Source organism: Oncorhynchus mykiss, unplaced genomic scaffold (genome assembly GCF_013265735.2).
Source record: "Oncorhynchus mykiss isolate Arlee unplaced genomic scaffold, USDA_OmykA_1.1 un_scaffold_189, whole genome shotgun sequence".
In the NCBI taxonomy this organism is placed as follows: domain Eukaryota; kingdom Metazoa; phylum Chordata; class Actinopteri; order Salmoniformes; family Salmonidae; genus Oncorhynchus; species Oncorhynchus mykiss.
This window is the reverse complement of record NW_023493675.1, coordinates 507,881-530,313: the sequence shown is the minus strand read 5'-3', so window position 1 is coordinate 530,313 and position 22,433 is coordinate 507,881. Positions and strand designations below refer to the sequence as shown.

At 41.7% G+C, this 22,433-nt stretch overlaps 1 protein-coding gene across 3 annotated transcripts; it reads right to left on the bottom strand.

The window, feature by feature from the left end:
• Positions 1-1,901: 1,901 nt before the first annotated feature.
• LOC110513810 (zinc finger protein 2 homolog) lies at positions 1,902-21,422 on the bottom strand. 3 transcript variants are annotated; one of them, XM_036972660.1, is made up of 5 exons: positions 8,632-9,203; positions 8,118-8,215; positions 7,805-7,982; positions 3,129-3,459; positions 1,902-2,963 (listed from the first exon to the last, which is right to left on the bottom strand). In XM_036972660.1, the coding sequence occupies exons 1-5, from the start codon at positions 8,975-8,977 to the stop codon at positions 2,354-2,356; spliced, it is 1,563 nt and encodes a 520-aa protein (XP_036828555.1). In that variant the 5' UTR covers positions 8,978-9,203; the 3' UTR covers positions 1,902-2,353. The 3 variants fall into 3 exon arrangements, with proteins under 3 accessions (XP_036828555.1, XP_036828554.1, XP_036828553.1); XM_036972659.1 differs by lacking the exons at positions 7,805-7,982; positions 8,118-8,215; positions 8,632-9,203 and adding exons at positions 20,116-20,281; positions 20,415-20,512; positions 20,937-21,422 and having other exon boundaries at positions 1,902-3,459; XM_036972658.1 differs by having other exon boundaries at positions 1,902-3,459; positions 8,632-9,202.
• Between the last annotated feature and the right edge of the window lie 1,011 nt (positions 21,423-22,433).

Below are 22,433 nucleotides of genomic sequence, written 5' to 3'. Positions count from 1 at the left end.
GATTGTTGAGGAAATTGTTTTATTTAATCCATTTTAGAATAACACTGTAACGTAACAAAATTTGAAAAAAGTCAAGGGGTCTGAATACTTTCCAGAGAAACTGTAAGTGATTGAGGAGAGAGCATCATTGCTATATTCTAATTAAAATCATTGACCCATCGTAACGGCGTTCATAGGAGGAAGGTGAGGACCAAGGTGCAGCGTGGTACATGTTCATATTATTTATTTGAAACTGAACACTAAAATGCAAAACAACAAAGAGAACAACTGAAACAGTTCTGTCAGGTGCAGATACACAAACACAGAAAGCAACAACCCACAACTAACAGTGGGAAAACAGGCTACCTAAGTATGGTTCTCAATCAGAGACAACGAAACAGAGACAGCTGTCCCTGATTGAGAACCATACCCGGCCAAAACATAGAAATACAAAACCTAGACATGCAAACATAGAATGCCCACCCACATCACACCCTGAACAAACAAAACAAAACAATCTACGGGCATGACACCCATAAGAGAACACATGACCAAAGCAAGGCGTGACCCATATAGAAATAAAACAACATTATTCTTAATGAGAAATATAATCTAGTAAACAAATGTTTGCAAAACCAAAGACATGAAAACGGGTGGGAACATTGTATTTAGCTAGGATTTCATAAGGCCAGGAATGTCATTGAGACATCAGTTAATGTTGCTAGTTTAGGGATGACGATAGTGAAGGTTCATCAATGTTAAAGATGTTTTTTAATTTGACGTGGAAACAACGTTTATTCAACCAACCAAACCACACTGATTGACAATAAATTTCACATGCTGTTGTGCAATAGAATAGACAACAGGTGGAAATTAAAGGCATTTAGCAAGACACCCCCAATAAAGGAGTGGTTCTGCAGGTGGGGACCACAGACCACTTCTCAGTTCCTATGCTTCCTGGCTGATGTTTTGGTCACTTTTGAATGCTGGCGGTGCTTTCACTCTAGTGGTAGCATGAGACGGAGTCTACAACTCACACAAGTTTTCAGATAGTGCAGCTCATCCAGGATGGAACATCAATGCGAGCTGTGGCAAGAAGGTTTGCTGTGTCTGTCAGCGTAGTGTCCAGAGCATGGAGGCGCTACCAGAAGACAGGCAGGTACATCAGGAGACGTGGAGGAGACCTTAGGAGGGCAACAATCCAGCAGCAGGACCGCTACCTCCGCCTTTGTGCAAGGAGGAGCAGGAGGAGCGCTGACAGAGTCCTGCAAAATGACCTCCAGCAGGCCACAAATGTGCATGTGTCTGCTCAAATGGTCAGAAACAGACTCCATGAGGATGGTATGAGGGCCCGACGTCCACAGGTGGGGGTTGTGCTTACAGCCCAACACCGTGCAGGACGTTTGGCATTTGCCAGAGAACACCAAGATTGGCAAATTCGCCACTGGCGCCCTGTGCTCTTCACGGATGAAAGCAGGTTCACACTGAGCACATGTGACAGACGTGACAGTCTGGAGACGCCGTGGAGAACTATCTGCTGCCTGCAACATCCTCCAGCATGACCGGTTTTGCGGGGGGTCAGTCATGGTGTGGGGTGGCATTTCTTTGGGGGGCCGCACAGCCCTCCATGTGCTCGCCAGAGGTAGCCTGACTGCCATTAGGTACCGAGATAAGATCCTCAGACCCCTTGTGAGACCATATGCTGGTGTGGTTGGCCCTGGGTTTCTCCTAATGCAAGACAATGTGGCTGGAGTGTGTCAGCAGGTCCTGCAAGAGGAAGGCATTGATGCTATGGACTGGCACGCCCGTTCCCCAGACCTGAATCCAATTGAGCACATCTGGGACATCATGTCTCGCTCCCATCCACCAACGCCACGCTGCACCACAGACTTTAATGAGTTTATTATTTTTGTTGAGTTTGGTCACATAATTTCTCAATTTGCAGTACATAAAACAGCCGGCCAGATGTGCAGCCAGACTTATTAGCCACTCCTTTTGCCCCAACTCTTTCAAACATACAGTTTTTAAATTCCTCATCAATCCATGGAACAGTTCTAACAGTCCCTTTCTTAACATGTACATGTTTATCAATAATTGGAAGAAGCAATTTCATCTGGTAAAAACAGGTAAACACATTATCAGTCAACAATATAAGACAACGGGAGCACTGTGTTTGTTCTCTGATGAATTGTAAGAAAAATGAGAAGTGAAATATCAATATACATGCTAAGAGAAGTAATTTCTCTCTCCTGTGTGGATTCTGGAAAAACATTTAACTGTGTGTATTAGCTCATGAACGTTCAGGTTCTATAAATGGTTAAAACTCTTTCCACACTGGGAGCAGTGGTGAGGGTTCTCCCCTGTGTGTATTCTCTCATGTTGTTTCAGGTGCCCTAACTGGTTGAAACACTTTCCACACAGGGAGCAATGGTAAGGCATCTCCCGTGTGTATTCTCTCATGTAGTTTCAGTTCCCCGAACTGCTTAAAACACTTGCCACACTGGGAGCAGTGGTAAGGCTTCTCCCTTTTGTGAATTCTCTCATGCCGTTTCAGGTTCCCTAACTGATTAAAACACTTGCCACACTGGGAGCAGTGGTAAGGCTTCTCCCCTGTGTGTATTCTCTCATGTAGTTTCAGGTTCCCGAACTGCTTAAAACACTTGCCACACTGGGAGCAGTGGTAAGGCTCCCTTTTGTGAATTCTCTCATGCCGTTTCAGCTTCACTGACTGGTTGAAACACTTTCCACACTGGGAGCAGTGAAAAGGCTTCTCCGTGTGTATTCTCTCATGTTGTTTCAGGTTCCCTAACTGATTAAAACACTTGCCACACTGAGAGCAGTGAAAAGGCTTCTCCGTGTGTATTCTCTCATGCTGTTTCAGGTTCCCTAACTGATTAAAACACTTGCCACACTGAGAGCAGTGAAAAGGCTTCTCCGTGTGAATTCTCTCATGCTGTTTCAGCTTCCATGACTGGTTGAAACACTTTCCACACTGGGAGCAGTGGTAAGGCTTCTCCGTGTGTATTCTCTCATGTCTTTTCAGGTGAAATAACTCGCTAAAACTCTTCCCACACTGGGAGCAGTGGTAAGGCTTCTCCCCTGTGTGTATTCTCTCATGTTTCTTCAGATCCCCTGACCAGTAGAAACACTTTCCACACTGGGAGCACTGGTAAGGCTTCTCCCCTGTGTGTATTCTCTCATGCTGTTTCAGGCTCCCTAACCGGTTAAAACACTTGCCACACTGGGAGCAGTGGTAAGGCTTCTCCCCTGTGTGTATTCTCTCATGTAGTTTCAGGTTCCCTAAATGGTTAAAACACTTGCCACACTGGGAGCAGTGATAAGGCTTCTCCCCTGTGTGTATTCTCTCATGTCGTTTCAGGGCCCATAACCCGTTACAACCCTTTCCACAGTAGGAGCACTGGTGTCGTCTTGCGGGTTTGGACGTCCCTGGCTCTGGTTCCACTGAGTCTGGTCTTTCTCCTGCCAAAGACAGTTTATTTTTTTAAATAGATACACGAATGATACACCTTTTCCAAATTTTGTTACATTTCAGCATTATTCTAAAATTGATTAAATTGTTTTTCCCCCTCGCCAATCTAAACTCAGCAAACAAAGAAACGTCCTCTCACTGTCAACTGCGTTTATTTTCAGCAAACTTAAGATGTGTAAATATTTGTTGGAACATAACAAGATTCCAAACTGAACAAGTTCCACAGATGTGACGAACTGAAATGGAATAATGTGTCCCTGAACAAACGGGGGGGGGGGGGGGGGGGGGTACTGCAGTGCATCTACTCATGAACTGCACCAGATTTGACAGTAGTTACAGTGAGATGCTACCCAACTCTTCCACCAAGGCACCTGCAAGTTCCCGGACGTTTCTGGGGAGAATGGGCCTAGCCCTCACCCTCCGATCCAACAGGTCCCAGACATGCTCAATGGGATTGCGATCCGGGCTCTTCGCTGGCTATAGCAGAACACTGACATTCCGGTCTTGCAGGAAATCACGCACAGAATGAGCAGTATGGCTGGTGGCATTGTCATGCTGGAGGGTCATGTCAGGATGAGCCTGCAGGAAGGGTACCACATGAGGGAGGAGGATGTCTTCCCTGTAACGCACAGCGTGGAGATTGCCTGCAATGACAACAAGCTCAGTCTGATGATGCTGTGACACACCGCACCAGACCACGACGGCCCCTCCACCTCCAAATCGATCCCGCTCTAGAGGACAGGCTTCGGTGTAACGCTCATTCCTTCGACGATAAACGCGAATCCGACCATCATCCCTGGACACAAAACCGCAACTTGTCAGTGAAGACCACTTTTTACCAGTCCTGTCTGCTCCAGTGACGGTGGGTTTGTGCCCAGAGGCGACGTTGTTGCCAATAATGTCTAGTGAGGACCTGCCTTACAACAGGCCTACAAGCCCTCAGTCCAGCCTCTCTCAGCCTATTGAGGACAGTCTGAGCACTGATGGTGGGATTGTGCGTTCCTGGTGTAACTTGGGCAGTTGTTGTTGCCATCCTGTACCTGTCCCACAGGTGTGATGTTCGGTTGTACCGATCCTGTGCAGGTGTTGTTACACGTGGTCTGCCACTGCGAGGACGATAAGCTGTCCGTCCTGTCTCACTGTAGCGCTGTCTTAGGTGTCTCACAGTACGGAAAGGCCTCTTTAGTGTTCTAAGTTTGTATAACTGTAACCTTAATTGCCTACCGTCTGAAAGCTGTTTGTGTCTTAACGACCGTTCCACAGGTGCATGTTCATTAATTGTTTATGGTTCATTGAACAAGCATGGGAAACAGTGTTTAAACCCTTTACAATGAAGATCAGTGATGTTATTTGGAATTTTACGAATAATCTTTGAAAGACAAGGTCCTGAAAAAGATCCGTACATTTTTTTGCTGAGTTTATTTTGTATATGTTGAAAAGTGTTTTTTTTTTCTCAGACATAAACAAACAACTCCAGGTGAAAGACAAAGGCCACAGCTGTAATAACAAATTAACTGGCAAAGCAGCAGAGCGAGGCCCGCATCCAGCAACATCACAAGTCACGTTTTTGCAGCTGTGGAGAGGGGGAGAGGGAAAAAAATCCACGGGACTAGTTTCAATGTATGAAATCACCTAGGAGTTTCTGGATTTTGGGTATACTTCTCCTTTAAAGCATCAGACTCCATAGTAATTCATCATTAGATGCTACAAGGCTCCTTTAAGACTCCATAATGTTTCATCATTAGATGCTACAGTCCTACTTTAACCTGTTTGGGATAGGGGGCAGCATTTTCACGTTCAGATGAAAAGCGTGCCCAGAGTAAACTTCCTGCTCCTCAGGCCCAGAAGCTAATATATGCATATTATTATGCACATTGGAAAGAAATACTCAGAAGTTTATAAAACTGTTTGAATGATGTCTGTGAGTATAACAGAACTCATATGGCAAAAACCTGAGAAAAATCCAAACAGGAAGTGGGAAATCTGAGGTTTGTCAACTCATTGCCTATCGAATATACATTGTCTTTGGGGTCATATTGCACATCCTACGGCGTCCACTAGATGTCAACAGTCTTTAGAATGTTGTTTGAGGCTTCTACTGAGAAGGAGGGGGGAATGAGAGCTGTTTCAACCAGAGGTCTGCCAGAGTAGCATGAGCTGATTACGCGCTTACACGTGAGAGCGACCTGCATTGCAATTCTAAAGACAAAGGATTCTCTGGTTTTTTTATTTATTTTTTTTATTTTACCTTTATTTAACCAGGCAAGTCAGTTAAGAACAAATTCTTATTTTCAATGACGGCCTGGGAACAGTGGGTTAACTGCCTGTTCAGGGGCAGAACGACAGATTTGTACCTTGTCAGCTCGGGGGTTTGAACTCGCAACCTTCCGGTTACTAGTCCAACGCTCTAACCACTAGGCTACCCTGTCGTTGGAACATTGTTGAAGATTTATGTTCACAACATCCTAAAGATAGATTCTACACATCGTTTGACATGTTTCTACGAATTGTAATATAACTTTTTGAATTTTTCGTCTGAACTTTCGCCTGGACTTGCCCGCGCCTCGTGAGTTTGGATTTCTTTACCAAACACATTAACAAAAGGAGGTATTTGGACATAAATGATGGCCTTCATCAAACAAAAAAAACATTGATTGTGGAACTGGGATTCCTGGGAGTGCATTCTGATGAAGATCATCAAAGGTAAGTGAATATTTATCACACTATTTCTGACTCCACAACATGGCGGGTATCTGCATGGCTTGTTGTTGTGTCTGAGGGCCATACTCAGATTATTGCATGGTTTGCTTTTTCCGTAAAGCTTTTTTGAAATCTGACACAGCAGTTGCATTAAGGAGAAGTATATCTATAATTCTGTGCATAATACTTGTATATTTTATTAAAGTTAATATGAGTATTTCTGTAAATTGATGTGGCTCTCTGAAAATTTGCCGGATGTTTTCTAGGCACAACATAACTGACCATAAAGCGCCAATGTAAACTGAGATTTTTGGATATAAATATGAACTTTTTTGAACAAAACATACATGTATTGTGTAACATGAAGTCCTATGAGTGCCATCTGATGAAGATCATCAAAGGTTAGTGATTAATTTTATCTCTATTTTTGCTTTTTGTGACTCCTCTCTTTGGCTGGAAAATGGCTGTGTGTGTTTTTGTGACGAGGCTCTGACCTAACATAATTATATGGTGTGGTTTCGCTGTAAAGCTTTTTTGAAACCGGACATAATGGGGAGAATAACAACAAGTTAAGCTTTAATTTGGTGTATTGCACTTGTGAATGCATGAAAGTTACATATTTCTAAAAAATACTTTTGAATTTCGCGCTCTGCCTTTTCAGAGGAATGTTAGCCATAAGAAGTTAAGACTCCATAATGTTTCATCATTAGATGTTACAGTCCTCCTTTAAGACTCCATGTTTAGAATGTGTCTGGAAGCGCTACTCTATTCTACTCTCATTCTTTCAGTTTTAATAATATTTAATAATAATAATGTTATAACAGGTAATAACTAACTTTAATAACGAGGGTCAATACCTGCCTGGCGCCCCCAAAAAATATTTATTTACCCCCCTCTAACAATACCGCTACAGAATTAGCATAGTAGGCCATGTAATTTAAGGTAATCTGAAATATTTAGGACTAACTTATTCCTTGACACCCATTCTGAAACTCACTGCAGCTCTTTGTTAAGTGTTGCTGTCATTTCAGTTTCCGTGGTAGCTGACGTGTACAGTGTTGAGTCATCCGCATACAGACACACTGGCTTTACTCAAATGTCGTTGGCATGTCGTTGGTAAAGATTGAATGGTCATCATTTTTAAGGAAAAGTTTTTGTAAAACAAGCAGCTTACATTGGATCATCTTGAAACTCTCTCTCTAAAGCTAACTTTTATCAAGGTTTTATATGGTCTATTGGTTCCTCTCTAAAGCTAACTTTTATCAAGGTTTTATATGGTCTATTGGTTCCTCTCTAAAGCTAACTTTTATCAAGGTTTTATATGGTCTATTGGTTTCTCTCTAAATCTAACTTTCATCAAGGTTTTATATAGTCTATTGGTTCCTCTCTAAATCTAACTTTTATCAAGGTTTTATATGGTCTATTGGTTCCTCTCTAAAGCTAACTTTCATCAAGGTTTTATATGGTCTGTTGGTTTCTCTCTTTTCATTGGCTTTTTCAGTGTTATGATATTCATAACATCCATATCCACCAGTCTATCTTCCTGTCAACAAACAGAACTCTGCTGGTTGTCCTGGTAACAGATACCAGTGGGCAGATCTATTATATTTGTACAAACTAAACTACAGCACTTACTTCGGTGAGTCAAATCTGATCCTTTCTTCTCTTCTCCTCCTCTCACAGTTCCACTCAGCCCCGTTGTTTTCCTGCAGTCCACCAGCAGCACAGACAACCTCTTCATACCCAGCAGTAAGGCGCTACTGGGAGAGGCACGACACAGGGACTGCAGCAGGGAGGAAGGGCTAGCATTGTCCTGGTAACCATAAAGAGGGGACACAGACACATATCATTATGGATGCTGATGCCACTGTTGTCATGAAGTGCTTTAAAGAAATCCAGCCCAGACCCCGATAGAGCAAGCTGTATGCTAGTCCAAACCAAGCTGTACCATCTGGTGTTCTGATCTGGAGAGACTCTTCTCTGCCTCGTCAGCATCAGGTGGTTGTTGAGGCTCCCCAGAGGATCCACGATAGTCACGTCTCTCTCCTGTGTGAACGAGAACAGCAAACAGACGGTAAACTTATGACCGTCTATTACAATCAAGAGGCATGAATATGTCTAAAATGGCCACTTCCATCATGATTTTGTAAAATATTGTTTGTGTTGCAAATGTAAAGGGTCATTTCCACAAAATGGGTGCCTTTACATCCCTTTGATATTTTAAGTAGATTTTAAAAGCCTGTTATATTAGATGAGGTGAACTTTAATGTAGACCACATGGAGAATGAGAATTCAATACATCGAAGTCCCAAAAACATATGACCAATGGCAGATTGTCCCTTAAACAATTCCCACAGTACTGAACAACATATTCAAGTGTTGAAATGAAGTAGAATACCCCTTTAAAACAATACATTATTTCAAGAACTACATAGTGTCCCTGTTTTTAAGACAGTACTCACTGGTGGTAGTCTGATCTTCAGCCTCCTCCGCTTTCACTCCCAAAACGTCTTCCTCCTTTTTTATTGAGATAGCCTCCTCTTCCTCTTTTACTCTAAAAGGTTCTTCCTCTTCTTTCACTACATTCTCTTCTTTCAATGTTACGGCATCTTCCTCCTTTTTGATTCTGAAAGCTGCTACCTCCTCCCCTTCCACTTTGACAACCTCTTTCCCATCTTCCTCTTTCACTGTAATATCATCCTCTTCTTCTTTCAATGTGATAGCGTCCTCTTCCTCCCTTTTCATCCTGAAAGCTTCTTCCTCTCCTTTCACCAGAGGTTCTTTCTCGGTCGAGCTTTGTGAGCTCATGCTCCGGTCGATTAGCCTAATGCAGTATCAATTTAGTAACACATTTGCTAATTTAAAGAGCAAATGACGTTAAAATGAACTAGTAGATGGGTAAACATAATTATATTCAAAACACTAAGAGTAATATACACAAGATTGGTCTAAAGAGCTTCAAAGACTCAACTTTATGTTCGCTAGCAAAGCAACACGTTCGTTGAATCAGAAGCCTTTTGTCGCTGTTGAAGAAGCCTCCAGTTCCGTCCACTAGATTATACGTCACGCAAGCAGCATCACCTGAAAGACTCATATCGCTCTCTGCTGACTGGAGTGGGTAACGCAGTTTGGAAAAATATTAATAACAATGTTTATTCTGGCAAGCCATGTCATGCGAATAAATTTTTAAAGAACCAGATGTTATGTTTTCTCTTACTTGTTACAGCCAATACTTTACTCCAGGGCTGACCTGCCCGTTAGGTAGGATTAGGTGACAGATGAAAGAGTTTTCCATTTTTGTCATCGTTATTCTGAACCGACTGCCTGCAAGTCATTGTTAAATTAGCCTCAGTGATTTGTATTTTCCTTCAACTTTCTGAAGAGGAAACAGCCAGGAAATGCCCCTGTCTGAGTGCATTTGTCTACCACTATGTGTAGCTGTTAGCGATGATGCTAATGACAACCATCTTCTGGTTGATGGAAAAGCTTTCCCAAAAAACCTTGTCAATTAAATGTTAACTACAAAGTAGTGTATGCCTCCCTGGCAGAATGATACCATGACTATTAGCATCAATCCAGTGATTTTTCAGCAGACTCAGCAATCACATGTGTGCTACAGAGACACCACTAACCAAACAAGGCTCTTGCTGGTGTCACTTCAATTAAAGGGTATCTACACATAAAAATGAACATGTCTTAGATTTTTCTCAGACTTCAAACGTGTTCTCCTGATGTGGTTTAAGTATTGTTGTGGACTTAGAACATCCAATGTTGTTGTTTTCTATTAACAGTGTGATTTAGAGACAAAAACAGACAAACAGGGACAAATCAGAAACCTGGAAAAACTAAACAGAGAAAATGGAATTAGGTTCAATAAAACGGATTAGATAGAGATGTTATATATAGATAGAGATGTTATAGAGCCATAAATATTCTATACATTTTCTCTCATTACTGTATTATCTAGGGATAGTGTAGAGTAACAGCTGTTTCCTGAAGTGACCTTTAACCTCCCTGCTCCTCAATACTTCTTCCACTGGATCAAAGCTTCAGCCAAGTAGGATACATGATAGTGGCAACACATGGAGTTGAGTTGGATATAGTCATGGTAGGATACATGATAGTGGCAACACATGGAGTTGAGTTGGATATAGTCATGGTAGGATACATGATAGTGCCAACACATGGAGTAGGGTTGATATAGTCATGGTAGGATACATGATAGTGACAACACATGGAGGTGGGTTGGATATAGTCATGGTAGGATACATGATAGTGACAACACATGGAGTAGGGTTGATATAGTCATGGTAGGATACATGATAGTGACAACACATGGAGTAGGGTTGATATAGTCATGGTAGGATACATGATAGTGGCAACACATGGAGTAGGGTTGGATATAGTCATGGTAGGATACATGATAGTGGCAACACATGGAGTAGGGTTGGATATAGTCATGGTAGGATACATGATAGTGGCAACACATGGAGTAGGGTTGATATAGTCATGGTAGGATACATGATAGTGACAACACATGGAGTAGGGTTGATATAGTCATGGTAGGATACATGATAGTGACAACACATGGAGGTGGGTTGGATATAGTCATGGTAGGATACATGATAGTGGCAACACATGGAGGTGGGTTGATATAGTCATGGTAGGATACATGATAGTGGCAACACATGGAGTAGGGTTGATATAGTCATGGTAGGATACATGATAGTGACAACACATGGAGTAGGGTTGGATATAGTCATGGTAGGATACATGATAGAGACAACACATGGAGCTGGGTTGGATATAGTCATGGTAGGATACATGATAGTGGCAACACATGGAGTAGGGTTGATATAGTCATGGTAGGATACATGATAGTGACAACACATGGAGTAGGGTTGATATAGTCATGGTAGGATACATGATAGAGACAACACATGGAGTAGGGTTGATATAGTCATGGTAGGATACATGATAGTGGCAACACATGGAGGTGGGTTGGATATAGTCATGGTAGGATACATGATAGTGACAACACATGGAGGTGGGTTGGATATAGTCATGGTAGGATACAATGAGCGGCAAGATGTTCTTTACCATTCGGCCATCAGATTTGCCACCAATGCTCCTTATAGGACACATCACTGCACTCTATACTCTGTAAACTGGTTGTCTCTGTATACCAGTCGCCTGGTTTAATGCTTATTTATAAAACCCTCTTAGGCCTCACTCACCCCTATCTAAGATAACTACTGCAGCCCTCATCCTCCACATACAACACCCATTCTGCCAGTCACATTCTGTTAAAGGTCCCCAAAGCACACACATCCCTGGGTCGCTCCTCTTTTCAGTTCGCTGCAGCTAGCGATGGGAACAAGCTGCAAAAACCCCTCAAACTGGACAGTTTTATCTCCATCTCTTCATTCAAGGACTCAATCATGTATTTAATATTACATAGTAAACTTTAACAATTGTAATATGTATGTTTAAATAACTGTACTAAATTTCTCTCTCTCTTTCTCTCTCCCTCTTTCTCTCCCCTTGGATGGGAATGTTAAGGGTTAAGAAGTTGTGAATCTAGGGGGCCCTTGCACACAGGGGAACTACATGGACACAAAATAATTAACAACCTGGACCCCCAGGTGTCTTTGAAAACATCTGTTTTTACTAACGACCTAAACAGATAATTAACAAAAAAATAGTTATAGGGGGGATGTCCGGGGGATGTCTCAGTCTTTGAAAGGGTCATTGTACTCTTTAACTATGCTTCCTTTACTGATGACCTAAACAGATCACTTTTGACCTTTAAAAAATAGTTGTCAGCTATCCAGATATAATGGTCAAGAGGTCGTGAACCTAGAGGGACCCTTGAACACATGTTGTGTTTAGGTACATATGTTTTCGGTTTATGAAGGAATAAATGATTGAGAGGATATAGAGCACAAAATAAAAGATAACTGTATTCTTTAACGATGTGCCCTTCACTAATGACTTAAACAGATCATTTTACCCCATGAATGGGTCTACATCAGGGGCCTTCAATGCTGCAGAAATGTTTTGGTACCCTTCCCCAGATCTGTGCCTCAACACAATCCTGTCTCGGAGCACTATGGACAATTCCTTCCACCTCATGGCTAGGTTCTTGCTCTGACGTGCACTGTCAACTGTGGAACCTTATATAGACACGTGTGTGCCTTTCCAAATCATGTCCAATCAATTGAATTTACCACAGGTGGACTCCAATTAAATTATAGAAACATCTCAAGGATGATCAATGGAAACAGGATGCACCTGAGCTCAATTTCGAGTCTCATTCAGCAAAGGGTCTGAATACTTAGGTAAATAATTTTGTGTTTAATACATTTGCAAAACATTTATAAAAAAGCTTGTTTCCGCTTTGTCATTATGGGGTATTGTGATGTCATTATGGGGTATTGTGATGTCATTATGGGGTATTGTGATGTCATTATGGGGTATTTTGTGTAGATTGTTGAGGAAATTGTTTTATTTAATCCATTTTAGAATAAGACTGTAACGTAACAAAATGTGGAAAAAGTCAAGGGGTCTGAATACTTTCCAAAGAAACTGTAAGTGATTGAGGAGAGAGCATCATTGCTATATTCTAATTAAAATCATTGACCCATCGTAACGGCATTCATAGGAGGAAGGTGAGGACCAAGGTGCAGCGTGGTACATGTTCATATTATTTATTTGAAACTGAACACTAAAATGCAAAACAACAAAGAGAACAACTGAAACAGTTCTGTCAGGTGCAGATACACAAAAACAGAAAGCAACAACCCACAACTAACAGTGGGAAAACAGGCTACCTAAGTATGGTTCTCAATCAGAGACAACGAAACAGAGACAGCTGTCCCTGATTGAGAACCATACCCGGCCAAAACATAGAAATAAAAAACCTAGACATGCAAACATAGAATGCCCACCCACATCACACCCTGAACAAACAAAACAAAAAAATCTACGGTCAGAGCGTGACACCCATAAGAGAACACATGACCAAAGCCAGGCATGACCCATATAGAATTAAATCAACATTATTCTTAATGAGAAATATAATCTAGTAAACAAATGTTTGCATAACCAAAGACATGAAAACTGGTGGGAACATTGTATTTAGCTAGGATTTTATAAGGCCAGGAAGGTCATTGAGACATCAGTTAATGTTGCTAGTTTAGGGATGAAGATAGTGAAGGTTCATCAATGTTAAGGATGTTTTTTTAATTTGACGTGGAAACAATGTTTATTCAACCAGTGGGAGGCTTGTAAATGACCCCAGGAAAGTAAAACAAAGAAGTCTTCATTGAGACAATGATAAACAGCAATCCGTGGAAGAGTTGAGGTGGATATTATAAAATAAGGATCTGCTGGAGTCCAAGTCAAACCAAGATTCTTTATTTCTGAGATCAGAGAGAATAACAGAGTTTGGTATTTTATTAGGATCCCCATTAGATGTTGTAAAAGCAGCAGCTACTCTTCCTGGGGTCCACACAGAACATGACACATAATACAGCACATCAATAGACAAGAACAGCTCAAGGACAGAACTACATACATTTTGTAAAAGGCACACGTAGCCTACATATCAATGCATACACACAAACTTATATGGTATTAAAGTTGAGGGACATCAGCCTGGGCGGGGTGATCCTCAGTAGGGGATAAAAAGGGAAAACACCATCTTTTGAACTGAGTGTCTTGCTTGCAAATTGCTGTAAGTGTTAACTCCAGGTTGCAATCCTTATTAAACAAACTAACCTCTGATCAAAGAAGTTTTCCTGTGGTCTCTTCTATGCACATAGGGCAGAATTCCCTCACAGACTATGCAAACAATTTGGGATATTCAACACATTCATGTTTCTTATAAAGAGAAGTGATACAGTCAGTCTCTCCTCAACTCTTAGCCAAGAGAGACTAGCATGCATAGTATTTATATCAGCCTTCTGATTACAATTAAGAGCAAAACGTGCCGCTGTAACGGTTGTCATAGGTGGAAGAAGGTGAAGAGGACCAAGGTGCAGCGTGGTACGTGTTCGTGTTTAATAAAGAAACTGAACACAAGAACAAAAACAACAAAGAGGAACAAACTAAACAGTTCTGTCTGGTGCAGAAACACAAAGACAGAAAATAACTACCCACAAAACCCATATGGGCAAGAGCTACCTAAGTATCAATCAGAGACGAATAAAAGCTTCTCTATGGCCAGGGCGTGACAGCCACTCTGTTCTGGGCCAGCTGCAGCTTTACTCTGTCTTTCCTTGCAGCACTGGACCACACGACTGGACAATAATCAAGATTAGACTAAACTAGAGCCTGCAGAACTTGCTTTGTGGAGAGTAGTGTCAAAAAAGCAGAGCATCTCTTTATTATGGCTAGACCTCTCCCCATCTTTACAACCATTGAATCTATATGTTTTGACCATGACAGTTTACAATCTAAGGTAATGCCAAGTAATTTAGTCTCCTCAACTTGTTCAACAGCCACACAATTCATTACCAGATTCAGCTGAGGTCTAGAACTTGAGGAATGATTTGTACCAAATACAATGCTCTTAGTTTTAGAGATGTTCAGGACCAGTTTATTACTGGCCACGCATTCCAAAACAGACTGCAACTCTTTGTTAAGGGTTTTAGTGACTTCATTAGCTGTGGTTTCTGGTAGCTTATATAGTTGAATCATCAGCATACATGGACACACATGCTTTGTTTAATGCCAGTGGCAGGCCATTGGTAAAAATAGAAAAGAGTAGAGGGCCTAGAGAGCTGCCCTGCGGTACATCACACTTCATATGTTTGACATTAGAGAAGCTTCCATTAAAAACCCTCTGAGTTCTATTAGATAGATAGCTCTGAATCCACATTATGGCAGAGGTTGAAAAGCCATAGCACAAACATTCTTAAACAACAGGTTATGGTCAATAATATCAAAGGCTGCACTGAAATCTAACAATAGAGCTCCCACAATCTTCTTGTTATCAATTTGTCTCAACCAATCATCAGTCATTTGTGTCAGTGCAGTACATGCTGAGTGCCCTTCTCTGTAAGCATGCTGAATGTCTGTTGTTCATTTGTTTACAGAAATATAGCAATGTATTTGGTAAAACACAATTTTTACTTTATTTAATACTTTGGCTTCCCTCCAGGCCTGAGAACAAAGACTTTCCTCTAGGCTCATTTAAAAAATATGTCAGATAGGAGTGGCTATAGAGTCAGGTACTGTCCTCAGTAGCTTTCCATCGACGTTGTCAATGCCAGGTTTGTCATTATTGATCGATACCAATTGTTCCACCTCTCCCACACTAACTTTACAACATTCAATACTTGCACTGCTTTTCTTTCATTATGTTTTTTTCCATCATTCTTTATATCATTGATCTTGGCTTCTTAATAAGTTGATTATTTTTGTTGAGTTTGGTCACATCATTTCTCAATTTGCAGTATGTAAGCCAGCCAGACTTATTAGCCACTCCTTTTGCCCCAACTCTTTCAAACATAGTTTTTAAATTCCTCATCAATCCATGGAGCCTTAACATATCTAACAGTCAGTTTCTTAACAGGTACATGTTTATCAATAATTGGAAGAAGCAATTTCACATCAATATACACGCTAAGAGAAGTAATTTCTCTCTCCTGTGTGGATTCTCTAATGACATTTAAGTGATTATGAGTAATATGTTTTCCCAAAGTCTAACCTTCTGTAAAGCCTTCTCCTCTGTGTCATGCTCTTTCAGGCTTCCTAAATGGGCATAAGCTTTGCATCCTGGGAGGAGTGGTAATGCATCTCCCCTGTGTGTATTATCTTGTGTTGTTTCAGGGTCCCTAACTGGTTAAAACACTTGCCACACTGGGAGCAGGCTTCTCCCCTGTGTGTATTCTCTCGTGCTGTTTCACAGCCCCTAACTGGTTAAAACACTTGCCACAGTGGGAGCAGTGGTAAGGCTTCTCTCCTGTATGTATTCTTTCGTGTTTTTTAAGATCCCCTGCCCTGTTGAAACACTTGCCACACTGGGAGCAGTGGTAAGGCTTCTGTGTGTATTCTCTCGTGCTGTTTCAGATTCCATGCCCAGGTGAAACACTTTCCACACTGGGAGCAGTGGTAAGGCTTCTCCCCTGTGTGCATTCTCCCATGTCTTTTCAGATTCCCCAAATCATTAAAACCCTTTCCACACTGGGAGCAGTGGTAAGGCTTCTCCCCTTTGTGTATTATCTCATGTCGTTTCAGATTCCCCAAATCATTAAAACCCTTTCCACACTGGGAGCAGTGGTAAGGCTTCTCCCCTGTGTGTATTCTCTCGTGTCGTTTCAGCTTCCCCAAATCGTTAACACCCTTTCCACACTGGGAACAGTGGTAAGGCTTCTCCCCTGTGTGTATTCTCTCATGTCGTTTCAGCTTCCCCAAATCTTTACAACCCTTTCCACACTGGGAGCAGTGGTAAGGCTTCTGCCCTTTGTGTATTCTCTCATGTCGTTTCAGATTCCCCAAATCATTAAAACCCTTTCCACACTGGGAGCAGTGGTAAGGCTTCTCCCCTGTGTGTATTCTCTCGTGTCGTTTCAGCTTCCCCAAATCGTTAACACCCTTTCCACACTGGGAACAGTGGTAAGGCTTCTCCCCTGTGTGTATTCTCTCATGTCGTTTAAGCTCACTTAACTTGTTCCAACCCTTTCCACAGTGGGAACACTGGTGTCTTCTTTTTGGTTTGGAAGTCCATGGCTTTGGTTCCTCTGAGTCTGGTTTTTCTCCTGCCAAAGACAGTGTTTTTTAAAATAGAGACCCGAATGAAACAGCTGATGATAAATGATAATGATAAAATGATAAAACAGCCTTGCTACGAGGGTAAATCCTAATCAGATCCCTTAATAACTTAAGGCCAGTTTTAACAATCTTAAGTGTGATTTTAAAACAAATGTTGTAGAGTTTCCTGGTAATTACTGACAATGTTTACACTACTTATTTATTAATTCTGTTTTCGTCAGAACACAAAAAACTAAACAGTTCTAGGACACTCAAGACACAGACGTCACTGGATTCCAATCGAGCAGGTAGTTCTAAATATATAACTTTCATAGCTGTATGATACAGAATGCAACCTACAGTCGTGGCCAAAAGTTTTGTGAATGAAAAATATTAATTTCCACAAAGTTTGCTGCTTCAGTGTCTTAAGATATTTTTGTCAGATGTTACTATGGAATGCTGAAGTGTAATTACAAGCATTTCAAGTGTCAAAAGCTTTTATTTACAATGACATGAAGTTGATGAGGTGTCAATATTTAGTAACTACAATAAACAAATGATAAAACGCAACATGTGAAGTGTTGGATGTTTAATGAGCTGAGAAAAAAAAGATTGCAGAATTGTTTACACCCCTGTTAGTTAACATTTATTCTCTGACAAGATAATCCATCAACCTGACAGGTGTGGCATGTCAAGCTGATTAAACAGCATGATCATTACACAGGTGCACCTTGTGCTGGGGAGAATAAAAGGCCACACTAAAATGTGCAGTTTTGTCACACCACACAATGCCACAGGTGTCTCAAGTTGAGGGAGCATGCAATTGGCATGCTGACTGCAGGAATATCCACTAGAGCGGTTACCAGATAATTGAATGTTCAATTCTCTACCAAAAGCCACCTCAACTTCATTTTAGAGAATTTGGCAGTACATCAAACTGGCCTCACAACCACAGACCACATATAACGACGCCAGCCCAGGATCTCCACAGCATCTGAGACCAGCCACCCGAGTAGTATTTCTATTTGTAATGAAACCCTTTTGTGGGGAAAAACGAATTCTGATTGGCTGGGCCTGGCTCCGCAATGGGTGGGCTTATGCCCTCAAGGGCCCACCAATGGCTGCACCCCTCAGTCATGTAAAGTCCATAGATTAGGGCCTAATTTATTTATTTACAATGACTGACTTATATGAGCTGTAAATCGTTGAAATTGCTGTTTATATTTTGGTTCAGTATACATACAGACACAGTGCATTCGTTAAGTATTCAGACCCCTTCACCTTTTCCATATTTTGTTACATTTCAGCATTATTCTAAAATTGATTAAATTGTTTTTCCCCCTCGCCAATCTAAACTCAGCAAACAAAGAAATGTCCTCTCACTGTCAAATGCGTTATTTTCAGCAAACTTAAGATGTGTAAATATTTGTTGGAACATAAGATTCAACAACCTACAAAAACTGAACAAGTTCTACAGAAATGTGACTAACTGAAATGGAATAACGTGTCCCTGAACAAAGGGGGGGGGGGGTCAAAATCAAAAGTAACAGTCAGTATCTGGGGCGGCAGGGTAGCCTAGTGGTTAGAGAGTTGTACTAGTAACCGAAAGGTTGCAAGTTCATATCTCCGAGCTGACAAGGTACAAATCTGTTGTTCTGCCCCTGAACAGGCAGTTAACCCACTGGCCGTCATTGAAAATAAGAATTTGTTCTTAACTGACTTGCCTAGTTAAATAAAGGTAAAATAAAAATAAATAAAAAATCTGGTGTGGCCACCAGCTGCATTAAGTACTGCAGTGCATCTCCTCCTCATGGACTGCACCAGATTTGGCAGAACTTGCAGTGAGATGCTACCTTCCGGTCTTGCAGGAAATCACGCACAGAACGAGCAGTATGGCCGGTGGCATTGTCATGAGCCTGCAGGAAGGGTACCACGAGGGAGGAGGATGTCTTCCCTGTAACGCACAGCGTTGAGAGTGCCTGCAATGACAACAACCTCAGTCTGATGATGCTGTGACACCGCCCCAGACCATGTCTGCCCCTCCAAATCGATCCCGCTCCAGAGTACAGGCCTCCGTGTAATGCTCATTTCTTTGACGATAAACGCGAAACCGACCATCACCCCTGGAGACAAAACCGTGACTTTTTGTGACGGTGGGTTTGTGCCCAGAGGCGACGTTGTTGCCAGTGATGTCTGGTGAGGACCTGCCTTACAACAGGCCTGCAAGCCCTCAGTCCAGCCTCTCTCAGCCTATTGAGGACAGTCTGAGCACTGATGGAGGGATAGTGCGTTCCTGGTGTAACTTGGGCAGTTGTTGTTGCCATCCTGTACCTGTTCCGCAGGTGTGATGGTCGGATGTCCCGATCCTGTGCAGGTGTTGTTACACGTGGTCTGCCACTGCGAGGACGATAAGCTGTCCGTCCTGTCTCACTGTAGCGCTGTCTTAGGCGTCTCACAGTACAGACATTGCAATTTATTTCCCTGGCCACATCTGCAGTCCTCATGCCTCCTTGCAGCATGCCTAAGGCACATTCACACGGTTGAGCAGGGACCCTAGGCATCTTTCTTTTGGTGTTTCCAGATTCAATAGAAAGGCCTCTTTAGTGTCCTAAGTTTTCATAACTGGGGGTGTAAAGCCATACATTTTTTTTCAGCAGCAGACTATGATCGATAATGTCAAAAGCCGCACTGAAGTCTAACAAAACAGCCCAAACAATATTTTTATCATCATCAATTTCTCTCAGCCAATCAGTCATTTTTAAGTGCTGTGTTTATTGAATGCCCTTCCCTATAAGCCTGATCACAGCTTTCCTCAGTATTAGTTAATTAATTAACAGTGTCTATAGTTTAGTTTGCCTGTTCAACAGTCTTGTAAAGATAGGGGGGTTGACTGGGACAGGCAATGTAACATCCATAATGTTTTAAGGATAAGTTTTTGTAAAACAAGCACCTTACATTGGATCATCTTGAAATTTTCTCTCTAAAGCTAACTTTCATCAAGGTTTTATATGGTCTATTGGTTTCTCTCTTTTCATTGGCAGAATCCTTTTTCAGTGTTATGATATTCATAACATCCATATCCACCAGTCTATCTTCCTGTCAACTAACAGAACTCTGCTGGTTGTCCTGGTAACAGATACCAGTGGGCAGATCTATTGTATTTGTTCAAACTAAACTACAGCACTTACTTTGATGAGTCAAATCTGATCCTTTCATCTCTTCTCCTCCTCTCACAGTTCCACTCAGCCCTGTTGTTTTCCTGCAGTCCACCAGCAGCACAGACAACCTCTTCATACCCAGCAGTAAGGTGCTACCCAGAGAGGCACGACACAGGGTGGAAGGGCTAGCGTTGTCCTAGTAACCATAAAGAGGGTACACAGATGCAGATCATTATGGATGCTGATGTCACTGTTGTCATAAAGTGTTTTACAGAAACCCAGCCCAAGCCGATAAAGCAAGCTGTATGCTAGACAAAACCAAGCTGTACCATCTGGTGTTCTGATCTGGATAGACTCTTCTCTGCCTCGTCAGCATCAGGATGTTGTTGAGGCTCCGCAGAGGATCCACCATGGTCATGTCTCTCTCCTGTGTGAACGAGAACATCAAACAGATGGTAAACTTATGATCTTCTATTGCAATCACAGAGTCTTACAAGAGGCATGAATGTCTAAAAATATCCTAAAATGGCCACTTTCATCTTGATTTCCTAAAAAAATATTTGTGATGCAAATGTAAAAGGGTTGTTCCACAAAATGGGTGCCTTTTTTATATTTTAAGTAGAACATACGCAGCAATATTGAATTTTAAAAGACTGTTATACTAGATGAGGGGGACTTTAATGCCGACCACATGGAGAATTCAATACATCTAATTGAAAAGTCGCAAAAGTATATGAACCACTGGCAGATCGACCAATTAACAATTCCTACAGCAAGAATGCCCATTAAAAACCCCCACATCAGTTCAACAACTGCATAGTTTGTGTCCCTGTTTTTAAGACAGTACTCACTGGTGTCAATCGGATCTTCTGTCTCCTCCTTTTTCACTCTCAAAACGTCTTCCTCCTTCACGTTTATTAAGATAGCATCCTCTTCCTCTCTAAAAGGTTCTTTCTCTTCTTTCACTATAACAGCCTCCTCTTCCTCCTTTTTCATTCTGAAAGATTCTTTCTCCGTACAGCAGACCTCCGCTTCATTAGCAAGGGAGGAGTAGTTCAGTGAGCTCATGGTCAGGGATGTTAGCTAGCTAGCTAGCATTAGCGACTAGCCTAGTGCTAACCTCAGTATCAATCTTTAACAAGTTTGCAAATTGAACAAGCACATTAGGTTAAAGTTAACCAGTAGATACGTCAACCGAAATTTGTTTAAAACACTGAGATTAGCTAATGTACAATAACATGGTCTAAAGAATCAATCTTTTAGTTTTATGTTGTCTAGCAAGCTACCGAGGTGGTTGAAAGAGTTGGCGCCTTGTTGTTCCTGAAGAAGCGTCCCGTCCAGTCCATTATACGTCATCAAGAAGCATCACCTGAAAGACGCACATCGCCATCTACTGGCTGGAGAGTTTGGAAACAATAGGTACTACACTTTTTGTGATGGAAAGAACGTCATAATAATTTAACAATAAGCAGATATATTTTCTCTTATGTCTTACAAATAATACTTTCCTGTACACAGACGTAGAAGCTTAAAATGAATATGTGGATGATGAATAAATACTTCTACGAATAGGTAGTGTTTTAAAACACATTTGTGTTAATACTCTGTTCATTTTTCACATTCGTTTTTATTAGATGTGACCATACTTTTCCCTTAAAGCCACGCTCTATGCGATACAAATCATACTGTAAACAATAGAGCAAATGCATCACACAGAATCGTCTGAATGAATTCACCCCTGATGATGCGTAAACACAGTTCACTTTCACAACTGCCACGTTGTATTTCCTCTCACATCAATTCGCTCACCTTTTCCCTTCGCTTGTGGACGTCAATGCACAACACATCAGCTGTAGGTGACCAGGAGTTAAAACCTTTCCAAACCAAACCATTTCATATCTGCTACACACAGCCTACATCGTTGTCACCATATTAGCTAAAGTCAACACAGCTAATATAAGTAACTTGTTAGTAAACCTGCTACAATCATGACAGAGCTCCTCTGTGGAGATGCTACATGTTTCATCATTAGATGCTACAGTCCTTCAACAATGGATGTCATATGAATCTTTACCACTTGGATCTGTAATAGGAGTAGTATTTTTCCTCGACTTACCTGTGTCCCCGCACATTGACTCTGTTCCGGTACCTCCTGTATATACCCTCCACATTGACTCTGTTCCGGTACCTCCTGTATATACCCTCCACATTGACTCTGTTCCGGTACCTCCCGTATATACCCTCCACATTGACTCTGTTCCGGTACCTCCTGTATATAGCCTCCACATTGACTCTGTTCCGGTACCTCCTGTATATACCCTCCACATTGACTATGTACCGGTACCTCC

Coding starts and splice junctions, on each gene's coding strand:
- LOC110513810 (XM_036972658.1), bottom strand. CDS start 8,977: ATGAGCTCACAAAGCTCGACCGAGAAAGAACCTCTGGTGAAAGGAGAG. Junction 8,216..8,631: donor TGAAGATCAGACTACCACCA/GTGAGTACTGTC, acceptor TCGTTCACACAG/GAGAGAGACGTGACTATCGT. Junction 7,983..8,117: donor CCAGATCAGAACACCAGATG/GTACAGCTTGGT, acceptor TATGGTTACCAG/GACAATGCTAGCCCTTCCTC.